Source organism: Nerophis lumbriciformis, linkage group LG01 (assembly GCF_033978685.3).
Source record: "Nerophis lumbriciformis linkage group LG01, RoL_Nlum_v2.1, whole genome shotgun sequence".
In the NCBI taxonomy this organism is placed as follows: domain Eukaryota; kingdom Metazoa; phylum Chordata; class Actinopteri; order Syngnathiformes; family Syngnathidae; genus Nerophis; species Nerophis lumbriciformis.
The window spans coordinates 65,437,501-65,452,500 of record NC_084548.2 but is presented as its reverse complement, the minus strand read 5'-3'; the positions used below and the strand labels follow the sequence as shown (position 1 = coordinate 65,452,500).

General features: G+C 38.5%; 1 protein-coding gene across 6 annotated transcripts in view; it reads left to right on the top strand.

Annotated features, from left to right (window-relative positions):
- Positions 1-14,798, top strand: part of LOC133571543 (extracellular sulfatase Sulf-2-like) — a 109,719-nt gene extending 94,921 nt beyond the window's left edge. For 5 of the 6 annotated variants that reach the window (XM_061924233.1, XM_061924234.2, XM_061924230.1 and 2 more), the window contains 13 exons: positions 1,897-1,947; positions 2,021-2,150; positions 2,211-2,415; positions 6,397-6,598; positions 6,660-6,756; positions 6,823-6,917; positions 6,985-7,044; positions 7,137-7,306; positions 7,389-7,531; positions 11,551-11,674; positions 12,951-12,987; positions 13,114-13,170; positions 13,989-14,798. In XM_061924233.1, the coding sequence (XP_061780217.1) occupies positions 1,897-1,947; positions 2,021-2,150; positions 2,211-2,415; positions 6,397-6,598; positions 6,660-6,756; positions 6,823-6,917; positions 6,985-7,044; positions 7,137-7,306; positions 7,389-7,531; positions 11,551-11,674; positions 12,951-12,987; positions 13,114-13,170; positions 13,989-14,019 (1,402 nt within the window). In that variant the 3' untranslated portion in view covers positions 14,020-14,798. Of the gene's footprint in view, positions 1-1,896; positions 1,952-2,020; positions 2,151-2,210; positions 2,416-6,396; positions 6,599-6,659; positions 6,757-6,822; positions 6,918-6,984; positions 7,045-7,136; positions 7,307-7,388; positions 7,532-11,550; positions 11,675-12,950; positions 12,988-13,113; positions 13,171-13,988 lie in introns of those variants that run through there. The other variant, XM_061924235.1, reaches the window with a different exon arrangement.
- Positions 14,799-15,000: the final 202 nt, after the last annotated feature.

The following is a 15,000-nucleotide window of genomic DNA, read 5'->3' as shown; positions in this document are numbered from 1 at the left end:
ACTATTTGCATATTAAACTCAGGCGCAGAGCCCATTTTTTGAACATTAACGGCAACTTACCAGAAGGAAGTCATTTCTTTTGCAAAATAAGTTTAAACGCCACCATTTTTTGGTACTTTTGTGTGTTTAATCAATTTATTTTCTCATGTGAGATTAAAAAATGGGCTGATTATTTTTGATAACTGTGCTATCCAGTTAGCATACTTCTCGGATGGCAGAAAGTATCAAAAGCCATGATTTTTAGATTTAAACTAAAATACAAATTGGAAAAATTCTATCAGAAAACGTTAGCTTAGTAACGTTAGCATGTTAACATAAAATAAATTGGCAGAGTTTTAGGATGGCGGCAAGTATCAAAAGCCATGATATTCAGGTTTAAACAAAATAAATTTGGAAAAATGTTAGCAGAAAGTGTTAGCTTAGTAACGTTAGCATGTTAACATAAAATAATTTAGCAGAGTTTTAGGATGGCGGCAAGTATCAAAAGCCATGATATTCAGGTTTAAACTAAAAAAAATTGGAAGAATGCTAGCAGAAAACGTTAGCATCGTAACGTTAGCATGCTAACATAAAAGAAGTTAGCATACTTCTAGGATGGCAGCAAGTATCAAAAGCCATGATATTCAGGTTTAAACAAAAAAAAATTGGAAAAATGCTAGCAGAAAATGTTAGCATAGTAACGTTAGCATGTTAACATAAAATAAGTTGGCATACTTCTGAGATGGCGACAAGTATCAAAAGCCATGATATTTAGGTTTAAACTAAAAATAAATTGGAAAAATGCAAGCAGAAAACGTTTGCATAGTAACGTTAGCATGTTAACATAAAATAAGTTAGCATACTTCTAGGATGGCAGCAAGTATCAAAAGCCATGATATTCAGGTTTAAACTAAACAAAATTTGGAAAAATGCTAGCAGAAAATGTTAGCATAGTAACATTAGCATGTTAACATAAAAAAAGTTGGCCTACTTCTAAGATGGCGACAAGTATCAAAAGCCATGATATTTAGGTTTAAACAAAAAACATTTGGAAAAATGCTAGCAGAAAATGTCAGCAGAGTAATGTTAGCATGTTAACATAAAATAAGTTGGCATACTTCTAAGATGGCGACAAGTATCAAAAGCCATGATATTTAGGTTTAAACTAAAAATAAATTGGAAAAATGCAAGTAGAAAACGTTTGCATAGTAACGTTAGCATGTTAACATAAAATAAGTTAGCATACTTCTAGGATGGCAGCAAGTATCAAAAGCCATGATATTCAGGTTTAAACTAAAACAAATTTGGAAAAATGCTAGCAGAAAATGTTAGCATAGTAACGTTAGCATGTTAACATAAAATACGTTGGCATACTTCTAAGATGGCGACAAGTATCAAAAGCCATGATATTTAGGTATAAACTAAACAAAATTTGGATAAATGCTAGCAGAAAATGTTAGCATAGTAACGTTAGCATGTTAACATAAAATACGTTGGCATACTTCTAAGATGGCGACAAGTATCAAAAGCCATGATATTTACGTATAAACTAAACAAAATTTGGATAAATGCTAGCAGAAAACGTTAGCATAGTAACGTTAGCATGTTAACATAAAAGAAGTAGCATATTTCTAGGATGGCGACAAGTATCAAAAGCCATGATTTTTAGGCTGAACTGAAAATATTTGGAAAAATGCTAACAAAAAAGTGGGTACCATTGAGTATTGGTATTGATGATTGTGGACTTACAGTATTAACACTTTTTAGGGTGCAACTAAAAAAAAAACGACACAAAAAATTGATAGCATTTATTACATTTTTGAAAAATGATGATTGACACACACTAAAGTACCAAACAAGTGGGTACCGTACAGTTGAGTACCGGTACTGATTAATGTGGACTGTGTTTTGTCTCAGGTTCCAGGTGAGCAAGAAGGTGTGGAGAGACTCCTTCCTGGTGGAGAGAGGGTAAATACTCAAGCCCCGCCCACATGCATATTGAGTGACACTAGCGGCCCTCTCCCCATTGGCTGGTCGACAGGAAGTTGCTGCATCAGCGCGTGGAGGGGAAGGAAGTGTCTCAGGAGGAGAACTTCCTGCCCAAGCATCAGCGGGTCAAAGAGCTGTGTCAGCGGGCGGAGTTCCAGACGCCCTGTCAGCAGTCTGGACAGGTAGGCCACGCCCCTAACTCCTCCCACCGCCGAGCCTCATTAGCATACCATCCTGTGTAGAAGTGGCAGTGTGTGGAGGACTCCTCGACAAGGTTGCGCCTCCTCAAGTGTAAGAGCGAAGGGGGCGGACCTACGAGCCCAGAGGCGGACCAGCCAATCAGCATCAAGCCTGAGGCGTATCCTGGCGGCCTAGAGAAGTGTGTCTGCGACCTCCGACCTCTGAAGCCGCCGCCCCCCATCAAGAAGTCGTTCTTCTCCAAGAAGTGTGAGTGACGTCACGGTCGTTAGCATGCTAATATTAGCATGCTAACTTTTCTTTAGCAGGTATAAACCTCAGGGTGAACATTTTTTTACATGACAAATGATACCTTTTAGCATGCTAATGTTAGCTAATTCTCTAGTGTCATATTTTGGTACTTCATGCAGGTTACAGTTACAATTTTAGCATGCTAACATTAGCATGCTTGCTTTTTTAAGCTATTGTAACTCAGCGTCCAAAAAATGTTTACGTGACAAATGATACTTTTTAGCATGCTATTGTTAATATGCTTTTTTTGGGGGGGGCTAATTTTGTAGTGTATACACCTCATTCATATTTTGGTACTTCATGCATGCTAATGTTAGCAGGCTAGCATTTTAAACAAATGATGCACGCCAGACTAAAATATTTTGGTACTTCATGCATGCTAACATTAGCATGCTTGCTTTTTGGAGCAATTTTACCAGGTATACATCTCAGCGTCAAAAAATGTTGTATGTGACAAATGATACCTTTTAGCATGCTAATGTTACTAAGCTAGCTTGTTTAAAGCTAATTTTGTAGTGTATACACCTCAGTCATATTTTTGTACTCCATGCATTAGTTAGCAGGCTAGCATTATAAACAAAGGATACACCTCAGAGTAAAATATTTTGGTACTTGACGCAGGTTACAGTTACCATTTTAGCATGCTATGTTAGCATGCTTGCTTTTTTAAGCTAATTTACCAGGTATACACCTCAGCCTCAAAAATTGTTTTACGTGACAAATAATACCATTTAGCATGCTAACGTTAATATGCTAACTTTTTTTTTGCCAATTCTGTATGTATACACCTCAGTCATATTTTGGTAATTCATGCATGCTAACGTTAGCAGGCTAACTTTTGTAGCTACTTTAGCAGGTATACACCTCAATGTTATATACAAACCCCGTTTCCATATGAGTTGGGAAATTGTGTTAGATGTAAATATAAACGGAATACAATGATTTGCAAATCCTTTTCAACCCATATTCAGTTGAATGCACTACAAAGACAACATATTTGATGTTCAAACTCATAAACCTTTGCAAATAATAATTAACTTAGAATTTCATGGCTGCAACACGTGCCAAAGTAGTTGGGAAAGGGCATGTTCACCACTGTGTTACATGGCCTTTCCTTTTAACAACACTCAGTAAACATTTGGGAACTGAGGAGACGCATTTTTTAAGCTTCTCAGGTGGAATTCTTTCCCATTCTTGCTTGATGTACAGCTTAAGTTGTTCAACAGTCCGGGGGTCTCCCTTGTGGTATTTTAGGCTTCATAATGCGCCACACATTTTCAATGGGAGACAGGTCTGGACTACAGGCAGGCCAGTCTAGTACCCGCACTCTTTTACTATGAAGCCACGTTGATGTAACACGTGGCTTGGCATTGTCTTGCTGAAATAAGCAGGGGCGTCCATGGTAACGTTGCTTGGATGGCAACATATGTTGCTCCAAAACCTGTATGTACCTTTCAGCATTAATGGTGCCTTCATTGATGCTGGCTTTTCAACTTTGCACCTATAACAATCCGGATGGTTCTTTTCCTCTTTGGTCCGGAGGACACGACGTCCACAGTTTCCAAAAACAATTTGAAATGTGGACTCGTCAGACCACAGAACACTTTTCCACTTTGTATCAGTCCACTTTAGATGAGCTCAGGCCCAGCGAAGCCGACGGCGTTTCTGGGTGTTGTTGATAAACGGTTTTCGGCTTGCATAGGAAAGTTTTAACTTTTGGTATTACAGATGTAGCGACCAACTTTAGTTACTGACAGTGGGTTTCTGAAGTGTTCCTGAGCCCATGTGGTGATATCCTTTACACATTGATGCCGCTTGTTGATGCAGTACAGCCTGAGGGATCGAAGGTCACGGGCTTAGCTGCTTACGTGCAGTGATTTCTCCAGATTCTCTGAACCCTTTGATGATATTACGGACCGTAGATGGTGAAATCCCTAAATTCCTTGCAATAGCTGGTTGAGAAAGGTTTTTCTTAAACTGTTCAACAATTTGCTCACGCATTTGTTGACAAAGTGGTGATCCTCGCCCCATCCTTGTTTGTGAATGACTGAGCATTTCATGGAATCTACTTTTATACCCAATCATGGCACCCACCTGTGGTATGTTCCAAATAAGTGTTTGATGAGCATATTCAACTGAATATGGGTTGAAAAAGATTTGCAAATCATTGTATTTCGTTTATATTTACATCTAACACAATTTCCCAACTCATATGGAAACAGGGTTTGTATTTTGGTACTTCACTAATGCCAACCGTAAGCATGCTATTGTTAGCATGTTGGCATAATACTGTTAGCATGCTAGCTTCTTTTTTTTCTTTTTTTAGCTTGCCTATATTTTTCTGGCCAGCATGTTAACTGTTAGCATTTCAATTTGGCTTTGCCTCTTCAGCATTTACACAAAATGTATACCAAAATGTCATTTTCTAGTTAGAACATTTTTTTTTATTGTTGTACTGGATTTGGAGGAGAAAACTACCAAAATGGCCCCCGCATCCTTTGATTTGTCAGTCTCTGGCCCTCAGTGGAAACAGTCCACGCACCCCTGGTCTATGTCATGCTGACCTCTAGTGGATCAAGGGGGAACTGCAAGTAGGAAGTGATGAGACAAGCGCGTGTGTGTGTTGCGTGCGTGCGTGTGTGTGTTGTATTTCTAGCGTTCTTGAGACATGAAGAAGGAAATGTATCTTCCATATGAGGAGGTGTGAACAAGTGATGACATAAATCATGGTCCCAATAACATTGCATCTAATAGAGAATTTTTCACATTGACTGTGTGTCGCTTTTAAAAGTGCTCCCCCTCTGGCCAACATATGAAATAACAAGTGTGTGTAAGAAATTGAAATGCGCCCCCTTTGGCCAAAACTAATTTAAAAAATATATAATAATTATGGATATAGAGACATATTGTAATAACTTGAAGTAAATAATGAAGATTAAAAACCAATTACAAACAAAAAATTCAGCAACAAAAAAAATGAACTAAAAGCAGACTTTTTTCCTCACAACGTGTCGACTTTTTTCCTTATAAAATTGGGAACAATTTCTCATATCCTTTCTGTTTCTGTAATATTGCAATATTTTCTCATAAAACTATTATTTTTTTAGGTAAAATTATTACTTTTCACTGCAAAATGGTGGACATTTGTCATATAAAATTCTGACTTTTATCACAATATTGCCCATTTTTTTGTTGTTCTTGTAAATCAGTGACATTTTTTGAGGAAAAGGATGACTTTTGTCATAGTTTGGCCGAGTAAAATTCCGATTATTATTATAATATTGCCAAAATGTTAAGCTTTTCTTGTAAAATTGCGACTGTTATTGAGTAAAATTCCAACTTTTATCATGATATTGCACAAATGTTCAGTTTTTCTTGTAACATTTTGACTTGAGTTGAGTAAAATGAGGACTTTTATTGTAATACTGCCAAAATTCTACGTTTTTCTGGTGAAATTGTGATCTTTTTCTTGTGAAAATCCAACAATATTTTCACAACAAGCTTTTTTATATTTACATAGTTTGTACATATTATTAATGTTGTAAATACAAATCTTTATATATCTAGAAAGGGTGGTCCTAAAGAGGTGGGCTTTTTTCTCAGGTCTCAATAAGGTAACAAATACAACAGTGTGTGTGTGTGTGTGTGTGCGTGCGTGCGTGCGTGCGTGCGTGCGTGCGTGCGTGTGTGTGTTTGTACTGGGCTCTACTGAGCACGTGCGAGAATTGCACTGTTTATGTCCTCGGCAACCTCGCAGCTCCATCAGCTGAACGTGAAGATTGTTGAGTAAATACACATCTTTATATATCTAGAAAGGGTGGTCCTAAAGAGGTAGGCTTTTTTCTCAGGTCTCTAGAAGGTCCAAAATACAAGAATGTGTGTGTGTGTGTGTGTGTGTGTGTGTGTGTGTGTGTGTGTGTGTGTGTGTGTGTGTTTTAGACTTAAAAGTCCCTCAGAGCTACTCCAGGAACCGCTTCAGTCGCTCCGTACCCGTCACCAGCGGTTACCCCGGCAACCACAGCCTGTTGGGAGGGGCCTCTGACAACATGACGGGAAACGAGGAGTCCGAGGACGAGTTCAGCGGTATGGGCGGGGCTCCCACAGTCCTGACTCCACCCAACTCCGTCAAGGTCACACCCAGGTGAGCGGAGCGTGTTTTTGGATTTTTTTTTCTGGAGGGACTGACGAGCGCTTGTCCTCAGGTGTTCCATCCTGACCAACTCCACAGTCCGCTGTGACACGGGGGTCTACGCATCCCTGCAGGCCTGGAGGGACCACAGGCTGCACATCGACCATGAGGTAAGGTGCGGGAGCGCCCCCTGGTGGGCTTCGGTACAAGGTCCACTTCCTGTCATTTGTCGTCAGATTGAGACGCTGCAGACCAAGATCAAGAACCTGAAAGATGTCAAAGGTCACCTGAAGAAGGCCCGCCCCCTGGTGTGCGACTGCAACAAGTACATGTAAGTGTTGTGATGCACAAACAGGAAGTGGAAGCGTGATGGGTAATAATCCCCGAGTGTGGTCCAGGCACAAATCTAAGCTGAATAAGAAATCCCGGTACAGAGGAGGGCGCGTTCACCCCTTCAGGTCAGAACCTGTCTTTGGGTTGACTCCCGTGGCTCTCATGGCCCTGGGCCAGCTCCAGCAGCTAAACGCGCCTTTGTTTGTGCGCGCCTCAGGAGGGGCGGGGCCCGCCACAAGAAGGCGTGGCTGGAGAAGGAGCAGAAGAGGAGGAAGAAGATGAGGAAGATCATCAAGCGAATACGGAACAACGACACCTGTTCCATGCCGGGACTCACCTGCTTCACGCACGACAACCAGCACTGGCAGACGGCGCCGTACTGGACACGTATGACCACCATGTCCTGGAACTATGATGGCGCTATCTCATATCTGTGTGTGTGTGTGTGTGTGTGTGTGTGTGGGGGCAGTGGGGCCCTTCTGCGCGTGCACCAGCGCCAACAACAACACTTATTGGTGTCTGAGGACCATCAATGAGAGCCACAACTTCCTGTTCTGTGAGTTTGCAACCGGCTTCCTGGAGTACTTTGACATGAACACTGACCCCTACCAGGTACACACACACACACACACACACACACACACACACACACACACACACACACACACACACACACACACACACACACACAGACACACTCTTACACACATTCTGGTATTTCTTACCTTCTTGAGACCTGAGAAAAAAGCCTACCTCTTTAGGACCACCCTTTCTAGATATATAAAGATGTGTATTTACAACATTAATAATATATACATCAGGGGTCACCAACCTTTTTGAAACCAAGAGCTACTTCTTGGGTACTGATTAATGCGAAGGGCTACCAGTTTCCATCCATCCATTTTCTACCGCTTATTTTAACCCTTTGGGGTCACGGGGGGCGCTGGAGCCTATCTCAGCTACAATCGGGCGGAAGGCGGGGTACACCCTGGACAAGACGCCAGTTCATCGCAGGGGCTACCAGTTTGATACACACTTAAATAAATTGCCAGAAATAGCCAATTTTCTCAATTTACCTTTAACTCTATGTTATTATTAATAATTAATGATATTTATCTCTGTGGAAACACTGATCATCTTAATGATTTCTCACTATAAATATATATAGAAACAGATAAATATCAATATGCAACACTTTATTTTTATATTTTCTCTAAGTGCACATTTTTCAAATTGAACATTTTTCAACAAATCATGAATTACTTTGCACCATGTTTGTACAAATAATAACTCATGTAAAATACAAAAGTCAACTCTCAAATTTTTAAATAAATCATGTCACACTTTGAACTGGACACCAAATCTGTTATCTGTTTCTTTGTCAGTTAGTGAAGACCAAGTCTTTAAAATATTTTCTTGGATTTTAAAATTCTATTTGAGTTTTGTCTCTCTTAGAATTCAAAATGTCGAGCAAAGCGAGACCAGCTTGCTAGTAAATAAATAAAATTTAAAAAAATAGAGGCATCTCATTGTGCTGCTATTTGAGCTATTTTTAGAACAGGCCAGCGGGCTACTCATCTGGTCCTTACGGGCTACCTGGTGCCCGCGGGCACCGCGTTGGTGACCCCTGATATACATACTATGCAAACATAAAAAAGCTTATTGAGAAAAATTTGTTGGAATTTCACAAGGAAAAGGTCACAATTTCACAAGAAAAACTTAGAATTTTGGCAGTATTATAATAAAAGTCGTCATTTTACTCAACGCAAGTCAAAATGTTACAAGAAAAACTGAACATTTGTGCAATATTATGATAAAAGTTGGAATTTTACTCAATAACAGTTGCAATTTTGCAAGAAAAGCTTAACATTTTGTCAATTTTATGAAGAGAGTCGTAATTTTACTTGACAAAAGTCAAATTTTTTATCAGAAAACTTTAAAATTTGGGCAATATAATAATAATAATCGGAATTTTATTTGGCAAAATGATGACAAAAGTCATCATTTTACTCAAAAAATTTCAGTATTTTACAAGAACAACAAAAAAAATGGGCAATATTGTGATAAAAGTCAGAATGTTATATGAATAATGTCACCATTTTGCAGTAAAAAGCAATAATTTTACATAAAAAAGTCATAATTTTACAGGAAAATATTGCAATATTACAGAAACAGACAGAATATGAGAAATTGTTCCCGATTTCATAAGAAAAAAGTCGACACATTGTGAGAAAAAGTTTTTTTTCTGGTTTGTAATTGGTTTTTAATCTTCATTATTTACTTCAAGCTATTGCAGTATGTCTCTACATACATAATTATTATATTTTTTTAAATTAATTTTGGCCAAAGGGGTTTGCATTTCAATTTCTTACAAACACTTGTTATTACATATGTTGGCAAGAGGGGGAGCACTTTTAAAAGCGACACACAGTCAATGTGAAAAATCCCTCATTTTTGGGACCACCCTCATTTTGATAGATGTCACCACCAGGGGTGCAAATGAGACATTCTCTATTAGATGCAATGTTATTGGGACCATGATTTATGTCATCACTTGTTCACACCTCCTCATATGGAAGCTACTTTTCCGTCTTGCTGTCTCAAGAAGGCTAGAAATACAAGAACACACACACACACACACACACACACACACACACACACACACACACACACACAATACAAGCATACATACATACACACACACACACACACACACACACACACACACACACACACACACCTGTTGTTTCATGACAGCTACCTACGTAGTAAACATGAACCGACTGTAATGTGCATGCCAGGCCACCAGGTGGCAGTGTTTGAGAGCAGCCTTAGTTAGCGTGTGTATGACGTATGGAAGTCAAGTGACTGTGCTGGACACCTTAAGAGTGTATAAAATGTACACAACAATTAATAAGTGAGTATTTAAAATATATTATTTTTATGCCTATTTTTAAGTTAAAAAAAAAATGTAATAATTACTTATCATTAATTCATTATAATTGGAATTAAATACATAAATGTGTTATTAAATTTGTCAAAATATATTTAATGCAAAAGTACAATTAATTATTTCTATATTTACAGTGCTTTTATCAAATGATAATGACCCTTTATATATTTAATTCCAATTATAATTGATTAATTAGTTATGCAATTATTTATTTGTTTTAATGGACCTGCGTGGTTTGGAGGGTCAAATTGGACAAAATTAAATAAATATATGAATATTTAAATAGTTACTTGAATGCATCATAAAGAGATATAATTGTGATTAAATACATAAATGTGTTTTTAAATGTGTCATTAATGTATTTAATGTAAAAGTACATTTATAATTGTATTATTTCACAACAAATGTTTGTATTTAATTCCAATTGTAATCAATTACTAACACATTTATGTATTTACTTAAAGATTTACATATTTATCTAATTTTGTTCGATTTGACCCTCCAAACCAGTGGTACCCAACCACCGGGCCGCGGCCCGGTACCGGTCCGTGGATCGATTGGTACCGGGCCGCACAAGAAAAAAAATAAAAAAAATAATATTTTTTAAATTTTTTTATTTAATTGAATCAACATTAAAAACACAAGATACACTTACAATTAGTGCACCAACCCAAAAAACCTCCCTCCCCCATTTACACTCATTCACTTTCATTCACACTCACTCGCACAAAAGGGTTGTTTCTTTCTGTTATTAATATTTCTGGTTCCTACATTATATATCAATATAGATCAATACAGTCTGCAGGGATACAGTCCGTAAGCACACATGATTGTATTTTTTTATGACAAACCGTCCCCCCCCACCCCCCCTCCACAATTGTAATTAAATACATTAATATGTTATTAATTGTGTCAATAATGTATTCAGTGTAAAAGTACATTACATTTTCTAATGAATTATTTCAATGTTTTACAGTAAATGTTGTATATGTATTTAATTCCAATTACAATTAATTAATGACACATTTTGGTATTTACTTAAAGATTTATTCATCCATCTAATTGTGTTCTCGTTCATGAAATAAATAAGTAAACAAATAATCGATTAAATTGTGAAATAAGTACATAATAAAAAAATGATGTCAAACAGGAAATAATTATAAATCATAAAATAATCGTTTTTAAATAATTAAAATTATAATGATTAATTATTTCAATAATTAATTGAATTGTGAAATAATTGAATAGATTTTCCATTAAATTAATTAATGACATATTTATGTATATAACTAATAGTTATTAATCAATGACACCTATAAGTATTTATTTGTATATTTCTTTCTGTCTTATTTGACCGTCCTCAATGTACACATAATATTTTTAGAGCTGCGAGGTTCTCCTAGAATAGAAGAAGCGGGCAGATGTTCTTCCCTTAGTCTGCATCTGCCGTCCGTCGGCAATCTTGTTTTTAAGGAGATTGACCAGCGGGTGGCGCTGTACAACAACACACCATGTCGTCCCCTGTCGCCCCGTCGATTGGCGCTTTTGTGTCAAAAAGACATTTCGACCTTGAAGCGATTCTTTCGACGTGCCGCAGCCGACCCGAAGTTGAAGTCGTTTAGTTGTCATATGACCTCTGTGATGTCATCATGGCTCCTCTCACTCTGCCTCTACCCAGCTGGTGAACGCCGTCGGCTCGTTAGACCGGACGCTCCTCAACAATCTTCACGTTCAGCTGATGGAGCTGCGAGGTTGCCGAGGACATAAACAGTGCAATCCTCGCACGCGCTCAGTGGAGCCCGGTACAAACACACACACACACAAACACACACTCACACACACACACACACACACACACACACACACACACACACACACACACACTGTTATATTTTGTACCTTCTTGAGACCTGAGAAAAAAGCCTACCTCTTTAGGATCACCCTTTCTAGATATATAAAGATGTGTATTTACAACATTAATAATATATACATACTATGCAGATATAAAAGTCGTCATGTTGTGAAAAATGAGTTGCAATTTCACAAGAAAAAGGTCACAATTTCACAAGAAAAATGTAGAATTTTGGCAGCATTATAATTAAAAGTCGTCATTTTACTCAACGTAAGTCAAAATTTTACAAGAAAAACTGAACATTTGTGCAATATTATGAGAAAACTTGGAATTTTACTCAATAACAGTTGCAATTCTACAAGAAAAGCGTAACATTTTGGCAATTTTATGAAAATAGTCGCAATTTTACTCAACAAAAGTCACAATTTTATAAGAAAACTTTTAAATTTTGGCAATATAATAATCGGAATTTTACTTGGCAAAATGATGACAAAAGTCATAATTTTACTCAAAAAATGTCAGTATTTTACAAGAACAACAAAAAAATGGGCAACATTGTGATAAAAGTCAGAATTTTATATGACAAATGTCACCATTTTGCATTAAAAAGTAATAATTTTACGAGAAAATATTGCAATATTACAGAAACAGAAAGAATATGAGAAATTGTTCCCAATTTTATAAGAAAAAAGTCGACACATTGTGAGAAAAACACTGCTTTTAGTAAAAAAAAATATATGTATTAAATTTTTTGTTTAATTGTTTTTTAATCTTCATTATTTACTTCAAGTTATTACAGTATGTCTCTATATAGTACATATTCATTTTTTTATTTTTTTTATTTTGGCCTCAGGGGGCGCATTTCAATTTCTTACCCACACTTGTTATTTCATATGTTGACCAGAGGGGAAGCACTTTTAAAAGCGACACACAGTCAATGTGAAAAATCCCTCCTTTTGGGACCACCCTCATTTTGATAGATGTCACCACCAGGGGTGCAAATGAGACATTCTCTATTAGATGCAATGATATTGGGACCATGATTTATGTCATCACTTGTTCACACCTCCTCGTATGGAAGCTACTTTTCCTTCTTGATGTCTCAAGAAGGCTAGAAATACAAGAACACACACACACCGTAAAACATGTACATTTTTGTGGCAAGTTTTAGTCTACTCAACTTGTCGTTAGGCATAGCTAACTAACCAATCACAATGTCTCCTTAGCCGGTGGGCGGGACCACAGCAGCTTTGACGACTACAGGTAAGAGCATGTACGCGCACACACACACACACACACACACACACACACACACACACTCACACACACACACACACACAGTGAAGGTAGCATGTGATTGTGTAATAAGTTGTGTGTTTGCTGCTTCAGGCTGTTTGAGAAGAAGAAGTGGCCCAGAGTCAAGCGACCTTCATCATCGCGAACGCTGTGAGTCTTCATCACTCATCCTCAAGCAAGACTCCGCCTCCATGTTGTGCTGCATTCCACTATGTTTACCCTGTGTGTGTGTGTTGGCATGCTAGCTAAGTTGGAAATGAAGATATACAGTATGTATACAGCAGTCTGCTAAGCAATGTGCCTACTCGGTGGCCATCTTGGTGGGGGCTACGCTTCCATTAAAGGCAAATGCATGTGCAGTGGAACCTCGTTCTAGGAACTTAATTGGTTCCCCATAAGGATCAATGTAAACATGAATAATTGGTTCTAGCCTGAACAAAAGTCCCCATTTAGTAAAAAAAAAAAAGCACTTTCAAGACACTATAATATATATATATATATATTTATATATATATGTATATATATATATATATAGTCTGTGTGTGTGTATGTATATATATAATTTATATCAGTGTTTTTCGACCACTGTGCCGCAGCACACTCGTGTGCCGTGAGATACAGTCTGGTGTGCCGTGGGAGATGATGTAATTTCACCTATTCGGGTTAAAAATATTATTTACAAACCAGTAATTATAGTCTGCAAATGATGTGTTGTTGTTGAGTGTCGGTGCTGTCTAGAGCTTGGCAGAGTAACCGTGTAATACTCTTCCATATCAGTAGGTGGCAGCCCGTAGCTAATCGCTTGTGTCTTTTTTTGTGTGCCATCTTTGCCCCCACTAGCTTAGCCTCAGGGCAAAGGGGCGTGGCCTATTTACTATTATTATTTTTATTCCTATCTATGAAGTAGGATGTGTTTGACTTGACAAAGTCCACTTATGTGTCTAAGCATTTCCCCGCTGTCGTTCCAGAGGTCCTATCTGGGACGGTTGGAAGGGATAATAAGCTTGGTCCTTATTGGCCAGAACGGGCTTGTGACTCCGCCCACACCAGCACCAAGGAGCATGGCGCGGTCGACGGCATGCACCCTCCACTCGGCCAATCAGCTTCCAGCTTTTCTGTGACTTCCCCCTCCCGACTGACCTTCATCATCATCATCATCATCATCACCACTCCACTTCTTCAACCCCTCCTTACCATGAGGATGAGGAGGGTGGCGATGAAGAGAACGTCCTCCTTTGTATCTTTTGCTCGGAATCCATAGTGGCTGTCAGTCAGACATGGCCACGCCCCCTTTTTGTGGCGGTCTGTCGAACATGGACACGCCCAATCCGGCAACTGTTGGCGCAACATGGACACGCCCCCTCTTGTGTCTTGTGTAAACGCACGCCCTCTAACTGCTGTCAGTCAAAAATGGACCCGCCCCCTCATATGTCAAATAATAATTATAGACACGCCCCTCAATATACTGTCAGTCAAACATGGACACGCCCCTTCCGCGCAGGAGGTGCTGTTAAAAGTTTTCTGTTAATAATTGACTAATATATTTCAAGGCGGCCATCTTTGTTTGACGAGTAAAGAGGCAGCGAAAACTGTGGTTTACTAACATTACCCATAAAGCTTGCACTGACCTCTAGTGGCCAATCAAGTCGCTTCCTACAACGCTACTATGTTGAACAAGAGGGAGAAGGTACTAGCGTTGTCATCATAGACATCTTATAAGTAGAAGCAGCATTGGCTGCTGTGACGGAGAAATTCGGCCGCCATCTTGAAGTGGTGATGAGAGAAATTCGGCCGCCATCTTGAAGTGGTGATGAGGAGCCGGCGAGCAGCCTAAACTGACAGTTGACAGGTAGAAAACTAAGATGCCGGCTGGTGGTGTTCAGCGTTTTCCTGCTCAAATGAGCGGACTGTCGAAAATAGGAATCGGGGGATTACTTTTCACAAGTAAGATTTGACATTAACGTACTATTGGTTGTAAAG